This window comes from Lissotriton helveticus, chromosome 3_2 (assembly GCF_964261635.1).
Source record: "Lissotriton helveticus chromosome 3_2, aLisHel1.1, whole genome shotgun sequence".
In the NCBI taxonomy this organism is placed as follows: domain Eukaryota; kingdom Metazoa; phylum Chordata; class Amphibia; order Caudata; family Salamandridae; genus Lissotriton; species Lissotriton helveticus.
The window spans coordinates 212,907,413-212,932,866 of NC_136062.1; the positions used below are offsets into that span (position 1 = coordinate 212,907,413).

The following is a 25,454-nucleotide window of genomic DNA, read 5'->3' on the forward strand; positions in this document are numbered from 1 at the left end:
TGATCCTATTCATCTGATCTCCAAATTTTGTATGACAGAAGTGATGATAAATCATCGCCTCTTCGTCGCCCTCCCAACCGCACACCCCCTTTGTACTCAAGGGACATAAGGAGCAGTTAAAGTCCCCCACCCATATAATTGTCATATCCTCTTTTGATGACTCTTCAATACCATTAAGAGTGGAATCCAGTTTCTTAAGCACGTTTTCCGCTTCCAGAGGTGGGATATTATTATAAAAATTTATGATTAATAGATTTTTCTGAGAACCCCATGTGGAAAGAAGTATTTGAAAATAGTTATCGTCCAGAAGTGTTTTTTGAATCACTGGGCCCGAGGTTATAGATGTATATATAGTTAGACCTCCCTTTGGCCTACCTCTCCTGCTGGCTATAGCTGGGGTAAAGAAAGTTTTATAGCCCAGAATATGGACTGCCTCGGTAGCCCATGTTTCTTGGATCGCGATCACAGGATGAACTGTTGTGATCGCCTGCCATTGTATGTCATCAATCTTTCCTGCTAAACCTGCCACATTCCATGAGACTACAGACATATGGATTTCTGTGCATTCCAAATGGGACGGGATATTTTGAGAGGTATGGGGTGGGTCTATACCCCTATCCTGGGTGCCCAGTTCAGGGATTAAGTTTGCCACCAATAGTAACGATGATTGACTAGATGTTTGGGGATCTACAATGAGTGATTGTAATTGCGGACTGGGTATGGGGGTGGAAGATCCCTGGGTGCATCAGTCTAAGAGATCTGCTCCCATCAGTGCCTGATATCTATTTGATAGGGATAGTGGATAATAGTAATCCTCATGTTGAGGTCTCTGGTGCCTCTGATAATTCCACTGAATAGGTTCCTGCTGGGGCCTAATGGCTACCAGAGACCTAGGGTAAAAGTATGTTAATTCCTGAAGTTGGATACCCAGGTTATCTCTCTCCTGATACCACTCTCTTAGATATTTCATCACTCTATAGTCTTTAAAGTTGATGATTATGACATCCCCACTGATGTCTTTTGGTCTAAGACCCAGCCATTTGGCCCTTCTGACGAGGAGAATATCCCCGTTTATATCTGGTGGCAAAGGACGATTTTTTTTAAGCCAATGTATTATTTTGTTTTTAAGGCTCCCATAGTCCTCAAACTGATTCGGTAGAAGCTCAGGGACCCCGGTCAGGATGGCCACGAATGGGGCTGATTCCGGTGGAAGAGTAATTTGTATCTCTCGTTTTGGTCTAGTTCCTTTGTATGTTTGAGGTGACCCAGTGTTTGTAAATTCTGCCGCATTGGGGTTATTTCTAGAGACTGGAGCGGATGTAGGATTTTTATTAAGATTTTTTGTTGCGGGGTCTGCTCTTTTGGTTTTTTCCCCTATATTATTCGCACCTTCGGATGATTTAATTAAATTGCTGTTATTGGTTTGAGGCTGACCTGATTGCAATTGGGTCGACCTAGATTTTTGAGTTAAGGAGTTGGAGTTTTGTTGATTAGTCCCTGATTTGTCTACAGGTCTAGCAGATTTCTCGGTGGGGGCTGAAGTCGTATTGGGTTTCCTAACTCCTGTGGTCTTGTCTCTCTGATTCACAAGTTGTCTGGTCAGTTCCACATTAGTTTGTGTAGTGACTTCTAATTCACCCAATTTTTCTGTAATAATTTTTAAGCGATGAACTAGGGGTAAAATTAAGGAAGTGACCAAGTGTTCGAACTTCTCTACCAGCTCTTTAATTGGGGCGGTTTGTATTGGTGGATCATTAATGATGTTTATTTTATTGGTGTTGGGCTTTTCTACTACATTCTTATTGGGTTTACTTGTAGGGACCATTTTCTTACTAGCTTTGGCCCTTCTACCTTGATGTGTTTCTATGTCCCTTTTCCTCTTTCTGGAGTTGGGAGGGTTTTTGGTATTTAAAGCTGTAGTAGGGGAATTGTTTTTCTGCTTTTGCGATGATATATTTTGAGGGCCGCGCTCCTGAGATTGAGTCTCACTCCCTACTAGATCTATAATGGGGGGAGGTGAAGTGGTTTGATCGCGTAACTGAAGGGGGATACTGATATCCCCCAATATTGCTTTGGTAGGAGAGGGATTTTTCGGGGAAATAATTTTATTAACAGCATCTACAGAATCCAGAATATCATCGACCAAAGGAAAGGATAGGGCCGTAGAGTGAAGAGAGGGAAAATCCAGAGGACTAGCCTCCCTTTGTTGGTCTTGGGTGAGTGGATCCAGTAAAATATGAGGAGCACAGGGAAGAGAGACAAAAGAAGGCAAAAGGTATGAATCCTGGGAGATGTTAGTAATATCAGGTAAAATAGTACTGGACAGAGGGGGTAATGTTCCAGCAGGTAGGGATAAACGTTTTTCAGTCTGTTTTATGACTGTTGTCACAGCTCCTATGGTCCTCTGCAGCATGCGATCAATGGCTGTGAGAGTTTGTACAGAGTTTTTCAAAGGTTTTACAGATTTAGCGGGAGGCATGATAGGTGATCCCAATTAGGGCAAGGACTGGTAATCCCCAAACAAAAAGATACTAAGCAGGGCTTACTGGCTCCGATGAAGTAGGCGAGGACCGATGAGTAGATCTAATACCTAGGGCGAAAAGGGGTTGCCCAGCCCGGCCTCCTTCGGCCCCCGAACGGCCACAAAACGGCCCGCTCTTAGCCCGGTCTTCGCGCGCGCGTCCCGCGTCGCGGGTGATTTGATGGTGTTTATGTGCTTGTGTACTTGCCGGAGGTGGGCGTGTCCGTGGGCGTGTCCGCCGGGGGAAGAGGAACCAGCTGAGCAACCTAGGGATTGCTGGTCCTCGCAGTCCCCCGGCTTGCAGTTCGTAGTTTTTGCCCAAGCCCAAGCCTCTGACCCTAGGACTCCAGCTGGGAGCGCTGGGCTGGCTCTGCCGATTGCAGAGCTCGCTCACACCAGCGAGTCCTTGGGGAGGCGGCAGTCAGGGAAAACGAGCAACGAGCAGCTCCCAGCTTCACACGGACCTTGATTTTCTGCAGGGACAAGTGAGTGGCACCCGGGAAGCGGGTGTCACGAAAGTTTAATAGTTGGCTCGAGGGTGGGCGTGTCCGTGGGCGTGTCCGCCGGGGGAAGAGGAACCAGCTGAGCAACCTAGGGATTGCTGGTCCTCGCAGTCCCCCGGCTTGCAGTTCGTAGTTTTTGCCCAAGCCCAAGCCTCTGACCCTAGGACTCCAGCTGGGAGCGCTGGGCTGGCTCTGCCGATTGCAGAGCTCGCTCACACCAGCGAGTCCTTGGGGAGGCGGCAGTCAGGGAAAACGAGCAACGAGCAGCTCCCAGCTTCACACGGACCTTGATTTTCTGCAGGGACAAGTGAGTGGCAGTTGCGACTATCTGACGTCACAGCTCATGCTTCGCCTTTACAAACTTCATTGTAGAGACCTGATGTCTGTCAAACTAATGTCACAGATTTCAGACTGAAAACTCTTCTGCGGTGATTGGGTAGTGAATTTTGAAAGAGCACAGAGTTTCGATCATCCAAAGAAATTCAAAAGTGCCTCGGTAAGACCAGGACCAAATCACAGTGATTCCGATTAAAAACCAGTGCAAACTACTCCATATTACCTGCCGTGGCGATGAACCTCGTAATTGTCTGTTCACCCTGTGATACTACAAGCTAGAAGGGGCGAGGTGATTGTGTCTACAAATTGAAGTTCCGCCTTCTGGACTGTGTCCTGGAAGTAATGGCATTGCTACATGTCTATCAATCCACCATCGCCAGGAGCGTGTCATTCTCTGGCACAATCTTTTTGTTACTCTCGTACTCTCAGTCTCATTAAAGATTACAAAGATTGAGCGCATACCTATCAACCTACCAGCATTTGCAGACTGTAGCTTCCTTTCAAAAACGTTCACTTTTCAAACAAGCAAAAAAAGTGCCTAGCCAGTAATTAAAGGGCACTGGATAACGCCTCGAGTAAACAATCTAGTCTGGGTGGGCGGGGCCAAAAGGAGACAGGGCAGGACTAAAAAGCCTCGTTCACAATAGAAAGCCAGCATTTAGCATTAACTATGACACAAGCCAATGGGAAGAAAGGGCAGGGCTTAAAGCCCCTTTCTGAAAGCTGCTCAATTACAAGAAGCCTCGCTGCCAGTCAAAAGGTTTATTTTGCCAGGTTGAAATGGTAGTTTAAAGCTGCACACACAGGCTCAGCACTGGGCCACTGGCAGTATTTAACTATGCTCAAAGGGCTACTTAAGTGGGGGGGGAGCGCAGCCAGTGCTGCAGGGCCACTAGTAGCAATCAATTTAAAGGCCCTGGACACTTGTAGTGCACTGCACTAGGGACTTCAAAGTGAATTAAATATGGCACCTGGGTATGAGGCAATATTATCATGTTTGAAGAAGAGAGAGCACAAGCAGCAAAAAGCAGGAGGAAGAAGGCAAACATTTGGTGAGTGACCCTGCAAAACAGGCCATGTTCAACAAGTAGGCTGTGATAAGGCAGTTAAATTTCTTAGCACATTACATTACAGATGTGCTGGTGGGCAATATCATAGCAAAATAAAGATGGTGTCTGAGGGGGTTGTCCAAGTGAAGACAGCATTCTTGTAGGCAGGGCTAGTAATTCAATGGGAGCAAAGAATCTTGAATTATTTTCAGAGAGCTAGAATAGATGTTGCTAGCCTTAACTGAACGGGGAGGTTGTTCTTGGGAAGAGAGGCAGTTGGCATAATATAGAGGAGGTTCAACGCTCTTTAAAACTATCACGTTTGTGCTGCATATGACAAGACAAATGCACATTCAGAAAAGGTTATTTTTTAGTTCTCGTTTGTAATAGCACATCTATCAAATAGTTTTGTTGCAACCAATATATTTAGAGTAGTCTTTGTGATACCCTCTTTCGACCACTCATTTTCATTCATTGGTTGGAAAATTTGTTAATCATGTCTTGGCTCATCCCAGAAAGTATTCACCCCTCATCTAATGCGTGACTACTTAAACTACCATTCAGGCGCTTGCCTTGACCTATATGAGGGACTAATTTAGAACTATATGCCTGTCTGTCCACTCGTGCTGGCTTCTTCTGGGGTGTGCTAATATTTCCTACATTAGCATTTTAAACTCAGGCCTATTGGTTTTGCCAATGCTTCTACTAGATGGCCAGGTTTGTATTTATGGAACACTTTGTAAATTATGCAACATCATTCATTTGATGCATGCTCTAAGGAGGCCTTTGAGGGTCTTTGAATGTAGAAGTGGTGTAGTGGAATTTCTGTTTTCTGTCAGAATACTGTCTTGAACAAGGTAAGACAGAAGTCAGAGAGTCCATAGAGGAGGGTGATGGCCCATCAGTATGATGTAGGGAGGAGGATTGTACTTTGGAGCAGAATATATAGGTTGCAAGGAGGGAATCGATTTTGCAAAGGACTTAATCCTGTGACATAGTCTCATATGTATTACTATTTCTTTAAAAACTAAATAAAACTGTAAGTGCCACAATGTAAGCTAAATACGATTGCCAAGGGAGGCTGAACATCTAACTCTTGGAACTAGACAACGTTATAGCTCTGAAACGGATGCTGGTCCTCTTACTTTGAGGATGTATGACAGAGCTTGTCTGGTGGACAACTACGGAATTACTGCTAGACTGGTGCCTCGAAAATGGCAGAATTGTCTGTAGCTCTGATAAGTGATATTGTGCATCTCCAAATACAGAGAAAAGAGGCAACACAAAAATCAAAGAGGGGTGTCCTCAAATACTTCCAGTCCTCCTTAGAAAACAAATCCTTGAAATTCCAACATTAATGGTACCTGTGTTTCAATTAGAAGCCTTTATGGTTCTCTTGAGGCTTTAAAAAAATAGGTGTTATACCATCTGCAAATGGAGGGGCCTACAGTAACAAACATAGAAGAAGGCATCACTGCCTCCCTAGACCTAAACACACATATACATGTAAAAAATATGTGGATCCGTCTTTAAATTTGGAACTAATTCTCTCTCAGACTCCTGTAATGTTATCTACCGTAGCCTCAGCAAATAACAGCAGAAATAAGCCAACCTTTAAACCTGTTCGTCTAACATCAACCTTTGCCTAATGACAGCACTAGTGGATAAAGCACAGTTGCTCACCTTAGAACCACTGAACACCTGTATTTAGTGCTATAAACCATGATAGTGATCAAATGTTCAATCAAATGTTGCTAACAAGGTTAGGATCATTTAAACACTGGCAAAGTTCTCCAGCTGCCGAATCTGATGTTTTGAGAGCAGTGTAGCAATGACTTTGACAAAAAAATGTTTGTTAGGGACCTTTGGATAGCACTTAAGGACTAATGCAGTGTTATAAAAAATGAGTTACCATTACGTTTATAACCCAGGCCAGATAGACCCAGCGTTGGTGATCATGTCAGATTAAGGGCTAGATGTAGGTAAATTAGATTTACCAATTCATAAATACCAAATTTTACCGATTCGTTAATCATGAAACGGTAAATCTAATGTAGGTAATTATTCGGTAAAAAATACCGAATCGGTAGGATTCGGTATTTACCGATTCGGTAATTACCGAATCGGTATTTGTCATTGATTCCTATGGGCCTTGAAGCCTTGAAAATTACCGAATTGCCAAGGGGGACAGGGTGTCACTTTGACACCCTGTTGCACCCCTGTTTCTGGCTTGTGTGCCATTTGACACACATACATGCCCTTGGGGCATGTATGTATTCCACATGGCACAGGTGTACATGCACAGATGTGCATGTACACAGGTATTCGTTATTTACCACCAAATAGTATTTGGTGGTAAATAACGAATCGGTAAGGGCCTGTGGCACTGTTTAAAGTGCCACCTACATCTGTATTTACCGATTCGGTAAATTTACCGATTCGGAATTTTACAGAATCGGTAAATTTACCGAATCGGTAAATATACTGATTCTGTAAATATAAGGCCCCCTACATGTCAAACACCAAATACCGGTCGGTAACGGCCGAAATCGAAGTCCATAGGAGCAACGTGCCTGTCATCAACTTTAAGAATCCTGCCAGCTCCACAGGGTAAAAAAGACAGCAGATTCACCGGAAACCTGATGACAGGCCTTGCTTTGATCTCACATGCCATTTGCTTGCATTAAAGTTCTTTTCGTGGCTGCCCAAAGGCTCCTTAAGTTTAAATCACCAAACTCCTTACCTTATCTGCTGCCAAACAATTCACTGACACTGCTCACAGCACTGTATGCTGAATAAGGCCTACTTCAAGTGAATCATCGATCCGTTCTGCCACTGTATTGGAAGTCAATATTTTATTGTCTGACCATCCTGCCAGTGCAACAGAAACTTTGTTGTGTTGCAAAGATAATGTGTCTTTCGCTGCTGGCTGCCAGTTGACAATATCCCATGCTCTTTTGTGTTTATTTTTTCTGTCCGCCATGATTTGTCTTTCACTGCCCATATTTGAGATTTTATTTCCTCTGCTGAGGTTTCCTTCAGAGCAGATATTGCAATGTATACTTTACCGTAGATTGTGAAAGAATCATCTGCTAACAAAACAGATGTTCTAGGAATGTTGGCCAGACATGACTCACTGGACGTTTGACCATTGCAATATTAATTTGCTTCGTATGTCATCTCAGCAAGATGAGTAGACATGGAAATATTTGGTTCAACTGCGAAACTGTTTTTTTTCAATTCCATCTTGAGATCCTTGTTTCTTCTATTTCTTTTCCTAAGACTCTCATCTTTTCTTCACTTGCCCCTCATTGTAAACCAGCTTCTTTCTCCTCATTATCAACTCTAAACCTCCTCCATATGACCTTCTAAGTCTATTTATTATGTTTCATCCAATGTTGATACTGTCTGCTTTCCTATATGGAGTTCATCTCTTCCTACAGCTCCTAAGTCTTCCACTTCGTTATCGTGTTCTTGTTCTTCATTTGAAAGGTCTATCCTGAGGTCTCACTGCTGTAAAAAACTATTCCTCAGCCAATATCTTTCCAGGAGATGGCAGATGGCTGGACCGAGTTTCTTCCTCTGCCAAAATGGTTGGTTCTGACGTGCGTCCTTGTTCGGAGAAAGTTCTTTGCCACTGCCTGTCTATTTCCTGTGTCATCCATGGCCAGGCAACAAGGGGAAACAGCCGTTACATCGCAACTTTTACAACGCACTTCTATTACAACGCAACTTTTACAACGCTGGATCCATTACATCGCATGCCTTTACAACGCATGACATTACATAGCAGATGCTATTACAACGCATGCCATTACAACGTAAGTATAGGTAAGTATATAATTTTATTTTATATTTTATTTAACATTATTTAATTATTTTATTTAATATTAAAAATAAATAAATATATTGGGTTTGGGTTTTGGGGTACAGGGGTATTTTTAGGTTTCAGGGTTGGGTTTGGGTTTTGGGGTACATGGGTATTTTTAGATTTCAGGGTTGGGTTTGGGTTTTGGGGTACAGGGGTATTTTTAGGTTTCAGGATTGGGTTTGGGTTTTGGGGTACAGGGGTATTTTTAGGTTTCAGGGTTGGGTTTGGGTTTTGGGGTACAGGGGTATTTTTAGGTTTCAGTGTTGGGTTTGGGTTTTGGGGTACAGGGGTATTTTTAGGTTTCAGGGTTGGGTTTGGGTTTTGGGGTACAGGGGTATTTTTAGGTTTCAGGGTTGGGTTTGAGTTTTGGGGTACAGGGGTATTTTTAGGTTTCAGGGCTGGGTTTGGGTTTTGGGGTGCAGGGGTATTTTTAGGTTTCAGGGTTGGGTTTGGGTTTTGGGGTACATGGGTATTTTTAGGTTTCAGGGCTGGGTTTGAGTTTTGGGGTACAGGGGTATTTTTAGGTTTCAGGGCTGGGTTTGGGTTTTGGGGAACAGGGGTATTTTTAGGTTTCAGGGTTGGGTTTGGGTTTTGGGGTACAGGGGTATTTTTAGGTTTCAGGGTTGGGTTTGGGGTTTGGGGTACAGGGGTATTTTTAGGTTTCAGGGCTGGGTTTGGGTTTTGGGGTACAGGGGTATTTTTAGGGTTCATGGCTGGGTTTGGGTTTTGGGGTACAGGGGTATTTTTAGGTTTCAGGGCTGGGTTTGGGTTTTGGGGTACAGGGGTATTTTTAGGGTTCAGGGCTGGGTTTGGGTTTTGGGGTACAGGTTTTTTTTTAGGGTTTAGTTTTAAAATCCAATTTTTTATTTTAATTAAAAAATTAATTTTAATAATTTTATTATTTATTAAAAATAGTTCTTTATTATTAAAAGTTCTTTTAAAAATAAACTTAAAGTAATATATATACTAAATAATTATTTAAAAACAATTTAATTTATTTAATTAATTAAATTTAAATTACTTACATTTAAAAAAAAATAATATACTTACCTATACTTACATTGTAATGGCATGCGTTGTAATAGCATCTGCTATGTAATGTCATGCGTTGTAAAGGCATGCGATGTAATGGATCCTGCGTTGTAAAAAATGCGTTGTAACGGAGTGCGTTGTAATATATCGCGTTGTAACGTCATACATCCGGCAACAAGGACTCATAGAAATGCATCTGATGCAATCTTTCAAAATCCCCGCTGTGTCCATATAAAGCAGTGAGATGAAATTATATGTTTCGACTTCATACTGGGTAGTACAGTCTGAAAAATTAGAACACCCCTAATGTAAAACTTTGAGATGCTTGTGATTGAATCAAAAGCACTTGAATAAGGAAGTGTCCTGGCAAGCAAAAGGAAAATAGGTATTATTGCCTATGTTCCTTTGCTGGAAGACAGAAAGAATAGGAAGGTTTTCATTTTTTAAATCTGTTTTCTCTCATTTAGATTTTCTTTTTCACAAAGGTAGACCTGCTCTTTCCTGTCTGTACAAAATAATTTAAAGTGAATATATTGATGTCACCAATTAGCTAATAAAAAGCGGGGCGGCTCTCTACAGTAATCAATCAAGTATTCTCACAATTTTCAAAGTCATGTAGTCAGACGAGAAAGCAGGCCTTTTGCTGGAATCAATGAATCAATAAAAGTGAACAGACTTGTCACCAGACTCATTAGAAGGGGGGGTGAGTCCTCAAAATTTGTGAGATGGGGCAAAGGGGTGTGAGGGCGTGTCTATGTGTGTGCATGTACTCTGATGACTTTGGTTTGGAATATTTATTTCATCATGATCTACATTCTCCTAGAACACCACTCACTCAGATTGTTTAAAGTATTGAAGCTTTTGTGTGTGTGAATACCTGTAAAACATTGATTATTCATGCAGACTGCTGAAGGCTCGCTCTAAAACCCTGATTCTTCATGAGCACACCTAGAGCATTGTTACTCTGTGAAGACCTCTTCATGTTTGTATGTGAAGATATCTAAAAGGGAAACATCCTTTACAACGAAACTTTTACAACGCAGTGCTTTTACAACGCAGGTTTTACAACGAAAACCATTACAACGCATTGCGCTGGGGGGCGCTCTATGATAGGGAATAGATTTAATTTACTATCCAACACCTTCCCTAGTGTCCACGGGGACTGGAGTTGGAATAGTAAATTAAACTATTCACTATCCAGCACCCCAAAGCGCTATGCGTTGTAAAGGTTTGCGTTGTAAAAACCACGTTGTAACAGCATGCGTGGTAAAAGCATGCGTTGTAACGTCATACATCCTATCTAAAATCGTGTTTCTTTCTTGAGGTCTGTTTTGCAGTGTTTGTAAGTGAAGTGCTCTAAAGCCTTTTTTTGTGACTGTATCTTAATCTTTAGGTCTGGGGGTTAGCCAAGATCTGTTGGGTTTACTAGGATTATATACATAATATATTTAGTTGAAGGCACTTTCAGACAGCCTTGCTCATCCATTGGTGTGTGGTTCTGTCATTCACATTTTCTTCTACATACTACAGCCAGAACTGTGGTTCCCGAACTTTTTAGAACCACTACCCACGTTTTAGAACAACAAACGTTCGCAACCCTCCTAGCTCCAATGGACATGAGCTTGGGAGACTAAAGCATTGTGTGGTAGCTCATTTTCATTTGCAGACAGCACGTTTTCCATAGAAATTGCTGTTAATTTGCGCCGACATACAGTTGTGTTGATAAAGCAACTTAGCACAAACATCATAATGTGAAATTGGGTTTCTGTGAATATGTATAATTTGTGCATCACTAAGTAAGTGTTTTAATTTGTTTTGATCCGATTAATAACTTTATTTCCAGCACACTTCAGAATTACAAAAATTTGCCCCATTTGTTCTTTACTAACTGCTGGATGCATGCAGTTCATTTACAGGTATTTACATATTGTTGTGTATTACAAAACAACATTCTACATTGTCACATAATTCTCTTTAAAAACTCTCACTTTCCAGTGAGAGAAAGAAAAGTAAGCACCAACCCCATGTTAAAAAGAAGCCTGACATTTGACCCCTGTTTTTGAATCACCAGCAAATGTGTCAAGATTACATAGAATTTAAAGGCTTCGTTATTTATTGTTCAGACTTACATGACCCACCAAAAATTAGCTCCCAACTCACCAGTGAGTCACGACCCACAGTGTGGGATTCACTGGCCTGGAGCATGGGGCAGCGGTTTAGCCCAATTCAGCCATTGCCAACTTAACTTCACATTTGGATTTTATTTTATTAGATTTGGTTATTTATAGAGCACGACTATCACTCCAAAATAAGCTTCCTGGCGCTATACGCGAGAAAGAAAAGGAAGACAGGCCCGTCAACTATATGAGTGATGAACAAAGTACATCTGAGGATCTAAAGGTCCAAGACTTCAAGGCCTTTCTGAACTGGGTTTCTGTTTCCATCAGCCTTAAGTGTGTTGGCATGAGGTTCCAGGCTCTGGTTCCTAGAGCTGCTAATGATGTACCTCCTTTGGTTTTGCACCTAAAGGCAGGGAGTTTGTGAAGATTTGCTGATGAGGATCTAAATATCCTAGCTGTGGTGTAGGGGTGAACATAGCCAATAGATATTTGGGTCCAAGGTTTCTAAAATCTCTGAAAGTGTTTAGCAGAACCTTGAATAGGATTCTCTTGTGAACAGGCAACCAGTGGAGGGTTTTGAGGGCTGCTGAGGAGGATGATCTGCGGGGTAGTTTTAGTTCTAAGCAGGCCACTGCATGCTGCAACACCTGTAATCTCTTAAGTACTTGTTTGTTTACTCCTGCGAGTAGGCTGTTGCAGAAGTCTAGTCTTGACAGAATGAGTGCCACCACCACTGTCTTCCTCACAGAGAATGGAATCAAATAATTTTTGAAGGGTTTTGATTATGTTGAAGTCTGGGTGTGAGATCGAAAAGAGAGTAAGGCATCAAATTTCACTCCCAGATTCTTAGCTACTTCTACTGTGTTTGGTGGAGTGGGTGCGTCTTCCGGCCACCATTGGCTTGTCTGAAAGGGATTGTCCTTTCCTATCAACAGGACCTCGGTCTTGTCCGTATTGCCTCTAAGGTGGTTGAGCTTCATCCAACGGATTACCTCTGTGAGGCATAGCTTAAAGTTAAGTTCAAAAGAGGCTATTAATGAGATGAGAGGAGGCATGTAGATGTCAAACAACAGTGGGCTAAGAGATGAGCACTGTGGGGTGCCTGATGTGATCGGCCTTTCAGTTGAAAGGAAGGTTCCTTGGGCCACTGATTGCCTTCGTTTGGTAAGGAAGGACTTTATCAAGGCTAGTGCGGTACTGGATATGCCGCTGTTTTTTATCCGTGTAAGGATTCCTCCCTTTTACATGGAGTACTTCCACTCATAAAGTAGTTTCCTTTGCTGGCAGGGACTACTTGTTGAGACTAAAAATATTTTAGCTGTTAGTCATTTTTAGGTTTACCAGAGACAGCGCATGCACTGTTGGCAAAATCTTTTGTAAACAAAACAAAAGGAAGTTTAAAATGGGTTTAGAGCCCGCCCATTAATTACCATTGCTTGGCTTCGATGTAACTCTTGTTTCCTTGCTTCTTATTGGTCAGCGTCTCCTGCTTCCTCCTGGGGCTTCCAGTGTTTGTCCCTAACATGGAGCATGAATCAAGCACAACTTCCTGTCTGTGGCTAGTATCCTTTCACTGGCCACGTGCTTTTGGAGGTATTTTTTTTAAAAACTTTTCTGATGCACTCATAAGAAAGCCTGAGTCTGCAGTCAGTCTTTCTCCTCCACTGAGCAAGATGGCTTAAAGAAAAAGGCGGTATGAAAATGTCAATGCTGGCTGTGTCATAGCTCTTTTTTTAGGTCTCGCCTAGTGACGCAGTGCATGCGCTGCTCACCCTGGTGCGATCTATTGCCGTCGCTTTCTGTTCGGAAGGGAGACAGGAGATGTGCATGCATATAGACACTGCTCGCCTTGGCGAGATCTATTGTCGTCGCTTTCTGTTCAGAATGACAGAATGGAGACTGGAGATGTGCACGCGTACAGACACATTACGTGCACGCGGCGTTTTAACACATCGCCCGCCTGGCGCGCTTTCACTTTGCATGCGGCGTTTCAGCACAGCGTGCGCATGGCACGCTTTCACTTTCCCTACTTCCCTCCCCCCATCGCGTCCAGATCAGATAGACCTCGAGGGCTTTTTTCTGACCAACTATTCAGAGTAGGAGCCGTGGGCGAGAGCAATGGGCACCGCCATTTCACAGGAGACCGTGGTCTCCTACTGCTCGCCTGTTTCTGCCTAGACCTGCAGTAGGTTTCTTAGCTCTTAAAGGAAAACAGGCATTGTTTGCTCACGAGCATCTGCAAACTGCTCTGACATGTGATCTCCCCTCCCAGCATTGGGCTCATTAGACTGATTTTCACTTCAAAGTTTGTATTATCAGCCGTCTCTAATGGCAATTAGCAATGGGCGGCTCTGCGCACCAGACAGTGGGTGACTCCTAGTAACTCATCTTTATTGGTCCCTTTGTCAAAAGGGAGACAGTGATGGAGATGGCAGGGCTGCGTCCTACCTGCCCATTTTAACGGGTAAATAGTGACGAGAAATGGTGTGTAATTAACTGATAGTTAATATTGGTTCTGTTTAGTATTCATCAGACACAAAGCCGGAGACACTACTCAAAGGAATAAAGTAATGAGACTCCCTTTGACGGGTTAAATTCTCATGGAACTGTGTAATTACCTGACCGTTAAAAAGGGGACCGTGCAAGGTATTTATGGGGTCTTGGATTTCTGTTTTGTAGGGGTAGGGTGGGGAAAGATTATTGGTAAAAACAATCAAAGAACGCAAACTACAGTGAAAATGCAAATGATATTTTATGGCATACGCCTTCGGGCCTGCGGACTGGTGGGAGCACAAGAAGGGCGGCGACATGAAAGAAGGAGCGCTCTTATCCGGATCTTTGTTTTCACAATTTACCTAAGAATGCAACCTCTTATTTAATACAGTTTACACGAAATAAGAGGACAAAGTAGCGCGTGAAAGAGTTTATTTCAAGAGCAAAGACAAATTAACCATTTGCAGTGATAAGTGGATCAGCTGTTTTACTGTTTAGAAGTTTGTAGTTCTGAAATAATAACTGCAAAATCAACGGTTGCAACGGGTATTGCTTTCTATTGATTCAGGGGTGAATATATACAACACGCATTGCACAACATATCAAGAACCAGTCACCTTTTACTATGTGCCTAGCATGATTGTGCTTAATATTGTCGCATTAAGCTGAAGCACAATTGTTTTAATGTTAAATCAAATTAAGCATTTTATAGCACAAAACCAACCTATTCAAATGGCCTCTTGGCCCATTTTAGAGTGGTAAGTCATTAGATAGATTGGCCTATTTAATATTTGAATTAAATTTGGTCAAATGATTCTAAGCCTTCTTACTTGTCTGTGTGCTCATATCTCTAATTTAAAAAACATCTTTTACTGACTGATGAAGACAGCGACTACCTCTGTCAGTTTAGCATGTATATTTTATAGCTCCTTCATGGTGTGGGGTAGCATTTTTGCCTGTGTACTCCATAATATATTTCTAAAAGGTTTTACGTGTCTGTATTTTTAACGAAGCGTCTGTTTTTACAATGACAGTAATACAATTGGCACTCTACATATATGAATAATGTAGTATTCATGTTAAAAAATCCTAATGATGTACAATTAACAAAATAAACTCGAGTTGTATTTTATCAGGCAATATTAAAATTCAGTATATTATTTGGCTTAGTTACGCACAGATGCTAGATTAAAGGAAACAAAAAAATATAACACAAGTGTGTGATGTAGCTTGCATCCAAGGTGCACTAATGAGGCGTAGGGATGTCAAGAAGAGAAGTCACTGGGTTGAAGTCCTCTTGATACAATTGCTCTACAGCAAAAGCCAGCTATTCAAGATTTGGCCTACAGATGACATTAGCTGTCTCACCAGCCTGATACAATATAAAAAAAATCATAAATAAAAATGCATACATATGTAAGTAAGTGCGCTTCATCTATAGGTTTGTTCAACTGACATTAGCATTTTGCTTTTGGCACCAGAGCATCACACAGTGGGTCGGCCCACTTTAGCCTTAGTCTCTATTGCACTTTGAGCAAAGGCATTTTTCTTAATTATGTATGCAACCCACCTAAAAAGATGCCCATGTCTGGGCTGATGGGCCAGTATTTCTCTGTTAAGTGTATTTTTCTCTTCCTTTCTGTTCTTAGTTTTTTTTAAATAAACTCTTGTGTACGTGTAAGAATGTTTTTTCCTGCTAGGAATATACATATATATAAATATATATAACATTTAATTTATACATATAAGGGTTATTGTTTGAAATGTAAAATGTTTGTATTGCAATCATATTGCCACTGCTTGTAAACAGCATTGTCTTTATTTTTTGTTATTTTTGTGCCATAAGCATTCCAAAAAAATAAGCAAACCATTGCACCAGCTTCCAAGACCAGAACTAATGGCTTTGTCAATGCGTGTTTTAAAACAAGCATTTGCAATGCAATAGGTCTCGCATTTACGCATGCTTGAGCTCTTGTCATTGTAAATGACAATGCCTTCTATTTATGTTTTAAATAACAAAACATAAATAAAAGGTATTGTCATTTACAATGCCACTAACTCAAATTTGTGTAAATTCAAGACCTATTGCATTGCAAATGCTTGTTCTTTACTTTACGCCATGTTGCCCAGCAGCTTATGCTGCTGTTCAACATGTCTAAGACAACACTGACAAATAGAATAGATCTCGCACCGGCGAAACTTATTGCCTTTGTCAGTTCTTGTTTTATATTGTCAGGGGCCCTACTGCTCTCTCAACAATAAATCGTTACAGAGACCATGACTACACTAAATATGCATTGACAAAGTCAAAGGTTTGGTAGCAGACACTAGATCCGTTGGCTTTGCCAGTGCTTGTAATTACTTGGTGTGGTTTGAAACTACATGTCTCTTTGTGACGCTATCTAAAATGTGCCTCTTTAAGAGAGCCTCTGAAGAAAGAGGCTTAAATATTGTTTGCTTTACAAAGATTAAAGCAGGTTGCTTTGTAGTGCCTCAGATTGTGAATTCCCACTCGTCTTCTAGACGCTGAATGTCTTTGCATTTAATTTGTTTGCGCAGGACACACCCATGTTATGCATTGTAGTTGAACATGCTTTAAAGACATTCATACATCCACAATGAACCCTTTGAAAACAAGGGATTACAGCCATCCGATCTGAAAAACTAAAATAGGCACATCAATCACGGCATACCAGCAGTGTAGAAAATAATATAACCAATTAAAAAAAAATTAAATGAACCCACAGGGATGCTAAAGGTTCAGTTTCACTCTGAATCATGAACAAGTTTTGTCATTTTGCAGCAAACCTATAACGTTACTATTTTACTATGCATTCTAAGAATCGAAAATACTTGGGTTCTCTGCTCTGAAACAGATAATATGGCAACATTTCAAAGGCGTACTGTAAATAAACATCAGCTGGGAGATAAAAGCGCTTTGCAGGACCTGGAGTAGAGAAATCTGGGTCGAGGGATTTGGGGTTCGGAGGAGAATACAGAAACCTGATGCAAGCAATTAAGGCATGGCATTATCACAATACAAAGACATTCTCACGACACAATTTGATCTTAACACATTTTAGTGGTGCCATAGACCTTTATTCACTTATTTTCTATAATATAGCCAAGCTCAGGAAGGTACACGAGCATCTTACATTTACCATTAGAGGGGAAGCAATAAAGACTGGTCACTGGCCCATCACAAAAGCACCTGCCAATGAAACTTTAGAGGAAGAACTGCGGGAAGGCAGGTCAGATGCAGAAGTGGTAGATGAGAACGCAGCTGTCAATGGGTTCTACGCCATGAGGATGCATTTAAGACAATCCTGGTTCCTCGGCAGCAGCCCTAATCTGCCTGTAGACACACCACCACAGGAAAGTGCTGCAAAAAGTTCTACTATGCTGAGTCCTAATGGCGCAGGTGACAGGGTTGACAGTAACTCCCTCTTATGACAAGTAACTGTGGGAGATGCAGCCAGGAAGAGGAAAGGAGAGCAATTAGAGTAATGAACTAAGATGGAAAAATGGAGGAACAGTGGAAAAACAGTGGAATACCTTACCGCCAAGAGTATATTCACATGTGCTATGGTAGTATTTTGAAGCAGGGAAATGCCCTCTACAAAATCTCTCCCCACCATGCAACTATGAAGATCAATTGTCACAGAAAAAGTCACATTTGGTCAAGTTGTCCATGCATTATGAAAGAATGTTTTAATAACCCCGCAAAAAAACACTGGGCCATCATGGGAAATGCACCTGCACAGGCAAACCCAGGAGGCAGGTTGGGAGTGCTTTCCCTACATTTCTGTACAGTTATTGCTTTTAGTGTCTAGGGACTTATTTATGGATGCATAGATATATAAAATTACAAATGCTATACGTGTGCCATTAAGCTCATATTTTTATTTGATCCTATGTCCTGATTATTTTGGAGATCATTTAATTAGTTACGTAATGCCATTTTATGTGTGTGTTATATTGTGCCTTAAGCAGCTGTAGGACAGGTATAGGCCGGGGTGCAGCAATTATATCTTGAATAGGAGATAATTTTATGATGCTTTGGTGTAATTTCATAGTTCCAGTAGGGATGCTTTTATGGCTACTGTCGTTCACATTTTATCACGACTATTAACTGTTTCCACGTCCTGGATGTATTTTATAAGCGACTACAGAAGAATTGCTTTCTAATTGGAAACCTTTTACTATGTGTGCTTTACTTTATGGTTGAATGCTTACACATACAACTGAAATTGCTTTTCCTATATGAATCGTGTTTAAAATGAAAGTGAAACAGCAATGTTTCAAAAATATAATTTGTACCATGTTGTAGTCTAAAACGTTCTTGTGTTACAACTCCTGCTCCCTTTCAATTGTGTGACGTAGATGTAGGAAAGATGGCCTATTCCAGAAAATTTTAAGTAATAAATTGTAACAAAAATATAGGGGCAGATTTACAAGCCCCTTGCATTATTTTTGTGCCGATGTTGCGTCAATTTTGTGCTGATGTTGCGTCATTTTTGTGACACATTGACGGCGCAAACAATGAGACCAACTTACAAAGTGACGCATCTAAGGAGATGCGTCACATTGTAAAGCCCTGCGTCACTTTATACCAGCGTCAGGTATAATGTATGCAGGGTGGGCTTTCCCACACAAGATAGCCGCGTAGAAGTGACACAGTGAAATCTTCAAGATTTCACTGTGCCACTTCTAGGATGCCACTGCGTCAAAAAGTTATGCCTGCTTCAAGCAGGCGTAAGTAGTGGCACAGTATGATCAGTATAGACCTCACCATGCATTGCTGGAGTGGCATCATGCTTGCTACACGATTCCAGCAATGAGTGACTTTTGGGCAACAGATGCGTCAGAATTTCTGATACATATGTTAATCCTTGCGCATGGTGTGCTGTATTGTAAATATGCAAAACAACAGTTGATGGACAGAATGCAGAATAATGTCGTACATTCACCCCAGTACAGAGATCTGGGCCTAAATCCATCGTTTTTTTGCACTCCACACCACCCCAGTTCAAACATGGACTTATGCAAATCAGTCTTGACCCTGTGCCTCATGGGAACAGTCCAGCCCGAACTGCCAAGCCATGTCTTTCCTGGACCGGAATCAAGCATCACCGGTTTCTGGCTATCAGCCGTCTTCAGCAAGGTTAGCTTGACTCCAGTGGTGTGGAGAGCATGGGAGCATACCCATCCCACTCGGGGTGACAAATGCAAAACAACAGTTGATGGACAGAATGCAGAACAATGTCATACATTCACCCCAGTACAGAGATCTGAGCCTAAATCCATCGTTTTTTTTGCACTCCACACCACCCCAGTTCAGACATGGCCGTATGCAAATCAGTCTTGACCTTGTGCCTCATGGGAACAGTCCAGCCCGAACTGCCAAGCCATGTCTTTTCTGGACCAGAATCAAGCATCCTAGGACCGGTTTCTTGCTCTCAGCCGTCTTCAGCCAGGATAGCTTGACTCCAGTGGTGTGGAGAGCATGGGACTCATGTCTGAGCATACCCATCCCACTCGGGGTGACAAATGCAAAACAACAGTTGATGGACAGAATGCAGAACAATGTCATACATTCACCCCAGTACAGAGATCTGGGCCTAAATCCATCGTTTTTTTGCACTCCACACCACCCCAGTTCAAACATGGCCTTATGCAAATCAGTCTTGACCCTGTGCCTCATGGGAACAGTCCAGCCCGAACTGCCAAGCCATGTCTTTCCTGGACCGGAATCAAGCATCACCGGTTTCTGGCTATCAGCCGTCTTCAGCCAGGATAGCTTGACTCCAGTGGTGTGGAGAGCATGGGACTCACGTCTGAGCATACCCATCCCACTCGGGGTGACAAATGCAAAACAACAGTTGATGGACAGAATGCAGAACAATGTCATACATTCACCCCAGTACAGAGATCTGGGCCTACATCCATCGTATTTTTTGCACTCCACACCGCCCCAGTTCAGAAATGGCCTTATGCAAATCAGTCTTGACCCTGTGCCTCATGGGAACAGTCCAGCCCGAACTGCCAAGCCATGTCTTTCCTGGACCGGAATCAAGCATCCTAGGACCGGTTTCTGGCTATCAGCCGTCTTCAGCCAGAATAGCTTGACTCCAGTGGTGTGGAGAGCTTGGGACTCACGTCTGAGCATATCCATTCCACTCGGGGTGACAAATGCAAAACAACAGTTGATGGACAGAATGCAGAACAATGTCATACATTCACCCCAGTACAGAGATCTGGGCCTAAATCCATCGTTTTTTTGCACTCCACACCACCCCAGTTCAGACATGGCCTTATGCAAATCAGTCTTGACCCTGTGCCTCATGGGAACAGTCCAGCCCGAACTGCCAAGGCATGTCTTTCCTTGACCGGAATCAAGCATCCTAGGACCGGTTTCTGGCTAGCAGCCATCTTCAGCCAGGATAGCTTGATTCCAGTGGTGTGGAGAGCATGGGACTCACGTCTGAGCATACCCATCCCACTCGGGGTGACAAATGCAAAACAACAGTTGATGGACAGAATGCAGAACAATGTCATACATTCACCCCAGTACAGAGATCTGGGCCTTGGAAGCTTGTTTCCGGTCCAGGGAAGGCATGGCTTGGCAGTTCGGGCTGGACTGTTCCCATGAGGCACAGGGTCAGACTGATTTGCATATGGCCATGTCTGAACTGGGGTGGCAGAGTGGGCTAAAGAACGGTGATGGATTAAACCCAGATCTGTTGACTGGGTGTGAGTGTTTGATTGGTTCAGATGCTCTGTCCATCACCACCCACTTTTGTATCACTTTGTTCGCCATAAGTTGGCAGGGTGTGCTCAGACGTGAGTCCCTTGCTCACTTTGCCACTGGCTTCAAGCAAGCCGGGCTGAAGACGGCTAAAATGCCAGAAACCGGTCCTTGGAAGCTTGCTTCCGGTCCAGGGAAGGCATGGCTTGGCAGTTCGGGCTGGACTGTTCCCATGAGGCACAGGGTCAGGCTGATTTGCATATGGTCATATCTGAACTGGGGTGGCAGAGTGGGCTAAAGAACGGTGATGGATTAAACCCAGATCTGTTGACTGGGTGTGAGTGTTTGATTGGTTCAGATGCTCCGTCCATCACCACCCACTTTTGTACCACTTTGTTCGCCATAAGTTGGCAGGGTATGCTCAGACGTGAGTCCCTTGCTCACTTTGCCACTGGCTTCAAGCAAGCCGGGCTGAAGACGGCTGAAATGCCAGAAACCAGTCCTTGGAAGCTTGTTTCCGGTCCAGGGAAGGCATGGCTTGGCAGTTTGGGCTGGACTGTTCCCATGAGGCACAGGGTCAGACTGATTTGCATATGGCCATGTCTGAACTGGGTTGGCAGAGTGGGCTAAAGAACGGTGATGGATTAAACCCAGATCTGTTGACTGGGTGTGAGTGTTTGATTGGTTCAGATGCTCCGTCCATCACCACCCACTTTTGTACCTTATTGTAAATATGGCGCATCCATGTAGCTCACGGGTATAGCAGGCTGGCACAGGGAAAATGATTCATCTCTATAGATGCTTCAGTTTCTTGTAAATCTGCCCCCTTGTTCTCAAATTACGCCTGACGAATCAGGGCTTAATTTGTAGCAGAATGAGTTCCGGTGCCCAAAGCTCTGCTTAGAAGCCTGCAGCCGCCACTTTTAAATGTTGGTACACCAGTGACAGCCGCCACAAACAGTGGTGGGGTGTGGAGGGCAAGAGGAGGAGCGCGAGGGGGGTAATATTAACAAAGGTACTTACCTGCAGCTGCCGGTTCCCTCCCATGTCGCACCTCGGTGTTCTTCCTGGTCCCAGCAGACACTAGGACAGCATCACAGACTCCATGTGCAATCCCTGCGCTGCTCTCATACTATGAGAGCATTGCAGGGATTGGTCTGAGTGGGCTGGTTAGATGCTCTACTCAGGACAGGAAGTCTGTGCTGTTTCTCTAAACCGGCTGTTCAATATAGCTGGGATGGGGAAACCTGAGGGCGCATGTGTGTTTGGCCAGCCTAAGACGGCCGGCCGAACACACATGCGTACTTAAAGAAGTACGCACCAACCAGTCTTCCTCCCCACTCCCATGGCCCCGGCCTGCTCTGCCCCTACCAACGCACGCTGGCTATCCCTCCACTATCCTTTGTAATCCAAATAACAAACTAACATGTCCACTCAATTTCACTATACTAATCCTTTATGGGTTCCAGAGTAGAGTGCTACTCTGGAAAAAGCGCTTCACTACCTCATCAGGGGTAACAAGTGCTATATAAATGCAAACCTTTTCTCTCTTCTATCTTCTGCTTCCCTTCTCAATCCAAATACTTGAATACCATATCCACCAATCAAATAACTTTCATAATTCAGTATACTAATTCACCAATAATCCTTTGTGGGTTCCGTAGTAGCAGGCTCCTTGCCAAAAAAAACGCTTCATAACCCCATCAGGTGTAGTAAGCACTATATAAATACAAACCTTTTTTCCCTCTTTGGTCCCTCTGCTACCCTACTCAATCCAAATAGCTGACACACATCTTCACCACTCAAATTACTTTCATATTTCACTATACTAATACATTACTAATCCTTTAATGGGTTCGTGCTACTCGCCAAAAAAGTGCTTCGACACCCCATCAGGAGTAACAAGCGCTATATAAATGTAAACCTTTTTCCCTCGACTATCCCTCTGCTCTCCTTCCCAATCCAAATAACTGATTAATATCCACCACTCAAATTTCTTTCATATTTCACTATACTAATTCATTACTAATCCTTATGGGTTCCGGAGTAGCATGCTACTCGGTAAGAAAGTGCTTCAACACCCCATTAGGGGTAACAAGTGCTATATAAATGCAAACCTTTTTTCCCTCTTCTATCTCTCCGCTATCCTTCTCAATCCAAATAACTGACTAATATCTACCACTCAAATAAATTTCATATTTCACTATACTAATTCACCACTAATCCTTTATGGGTTCCGGGGTAGCATGCTACTCACTGATAAAAGTGCTTTAACACCCTATCAGAGGTAACAAGCGCTATATAAATGCAAACCCTTTTCCCTCTTCTATCCCTCCGCTATCCTTCTGAATCCAAATAAATGACTAACCAATCCACGACTCAAGTTACTTTCATATTTCAGTATACCAATTCAACACTAATCCTTCATGGGTTCCGAAGTAGCGTGCTACTCCCCGAAATAGCGCTTTGATGCCTCATCAGGGGTAGTAAGCTCTATATAAATGCAATTACAATACAATAAAATACATTTTCAAGCAGTGTTTGTAAATGGACTTAATTTATTTTGGTCTGATTCTTGACTTTCTGAACCTACATTAGAAACCCTGGTGTATGCCATACTAGTGAAGATGTCTTTCCCTGTGCCATACCGGAGAAGGAAATGCAAAAAAGTATTTTTGTTTACACCTTGTTTGAGATGAGAGTATGTGAAGTTGCCTCTGTTTCACTATGCTTGGGAACAGATATATGGACACACCTTGGTTTATGTTCTGAGAATATTTGTTTACCATGCTTGGGATTGTAATGGCCCAAAGCTGAATATTCATTAAATTGCCCATGTGGAATACTCTGAAATCTTTTCTGTGCTCTTATCTTTTGCCCTTTTGCAGCTGTGGTGTTAAATGTGGCCGACAGTCGAACCAAGGATTTGCTGGTCAGTTATACGGTTCCTGTGAGCTTCCTCCAACCTTTTCATCATTATCACCTAGAGCTGGTGAAGGTAAGTTACATGCTTAATGTAATTCTGCATTTTAAAAATGTATCGACTAAACATATAGACAAGCAGTAAAAAAACAGAACATAAATGCATCTTTATTTGGCCTTCAGTTTATAATATGTAATACATAATCCAGAGGCTGCAGAGCGTTATATCGTCCGCCATGATTTATTTTCTAATATTGATTAGAAGTGGCCTTCCGCTCATAGCAATTGCTCAAATTGAGTCTTGCTTTTCGTAATTTCAAATGTACTCACCAATGCTTCGAACAACTGGCCAGAGGCTGTCTTACAGTCTGGCGTCAAGAGCAGCCAGAGTAAATTCATGTAAGTCCACTTGGGTTAGGGTAACTTTAGATCCGTTTGCTGCTGCAGATTAGAGCTAGTGCAGAGCATAGTGTGGGCCAAGGTGACTTTCCGCATATCCGCTTACGCAGGTAGATTGCCATGGGTTTATTTGTTTAGTAGTTCCCTCCAGCCTCCAGCTGGAAGAGAGGAGGCCTGTCTCCAAGAAATAGTTCAGCTTAATACACAACCTGGAGTTGGTGTCGTTGAGGATTGACATACTGAACTTCTATGAATTACATTTCCACTGTAGGCTTGTCTTAAAGGAGCTGTATTTGCCAAGGTTCCTCTTGAGGCATATTAATAGAGCTGCTGATGAGTATTCCTATGAATCAAACTTTCATTGCCCTCTATAAATCAACACATAGGCCTGCTGCTATATCAAAGTCTTGTGGCACAAGGTAACCTTCAACATATCGATGAGTGACACAGAGAACTCTTAAAGGAGAGACATAAAGTCAAATGTAATTTCAAACCATTCATGACTGGTGTGAACCGCAGGCTGGTTGACTCATTCCTCCAAGTGTGGCACTTCTCTGTTCCTCTTTTTCTCTCTTTATTTCCCTCTCTCTGACTCTCCCTTTCATCTCTTTCTCTCTTAAGCACATACTACCCCTGTTTCTTTGTCTCTCTCTTTACCTCTGTTTATCATTTTTAGGTCAGGCCTGTGACAACGCATATGCTATATGCACTCTTGCTTGTGAGACACTTTTGTTTACAATAAAGGGCTTGGAGTTGCTGATGATTTGTTAGTTTCATTGTCACTCTTCTTTGGAGCCTCCTAATTGGCTGGGGCAGACCAAGCGTCACTTCTGTTCCTTTCTGTGGAGCACTGACTAAGCACAGTGCCCGTCTTTTCCTTCCACCCAATGTGACTGAGGTACTACTTCTTCACCACGGTCTGCTGTGCAACATGGCTTAAAAACATTGACAACGCCACTATATCTTGCATAGGTGAGACCTATTTTTTACTTTGCTAATGATTGTTATCCTCTACATCTCATGCAGTCATCATCTTTAGTTCGCAGCATACCTTACTTTCCTCCCCAAGTGCATTCTATACAGCTTGGTCTTTCTTTGGATCGCTTTACATTATGTGACACTACTTTTAAGCTCCCTTTATCAATCCTGCTCTTTTCTGTTTCATGTTCACTTATCCTCTTCCCTATTTCACATTGTTTCCATCTATCATCAATATTCAGAGATTTTTGGAAAATAAAGATTCACTCCCTTTTTTTTGTCTGCTTTTCTTAATCTTTGACTTCATAACGGATTCTGGGTTCAATATTTCGGGCTGATGGCCATGGGTCTCCTTCAAGTCAAGAGATCCAAGACAAACCACAAAATCGTGCACAACAGACTTGTTTGCACTTTGTTGACCACAGAAAGATCTGTTCAAATGGTTTTATAAATGACCTTCTCCATCTACTGCTTGACGTCGA

At 42.6% G+C, this 25,454-nt stretch overlaps 1 protein-coding gene across 1 annotated transcript in view; it reads left to right on the forward strand.

The window, feature by feature from the left end:
• The window catches only part of CCDC33 (coiled-coil domain containing 33), a 1,331,950-nt gene that overhangs the window by 526,161 nt on the left and 780,335 nt on the right, over positions 1 to 25,454 (forward strand). Inside the window, exon 6 of the mRNA XM_078684539.1 lies at positions 23,562 to 23,671. Within this exon, the coding sequence (XP_078540665.1) occupies positions 23,562 to 23,671 (110 nt within the window). The remainder of the gene's footprint in view (positions 1 to 23,561; positions 23,672 to 25,454) is intronic.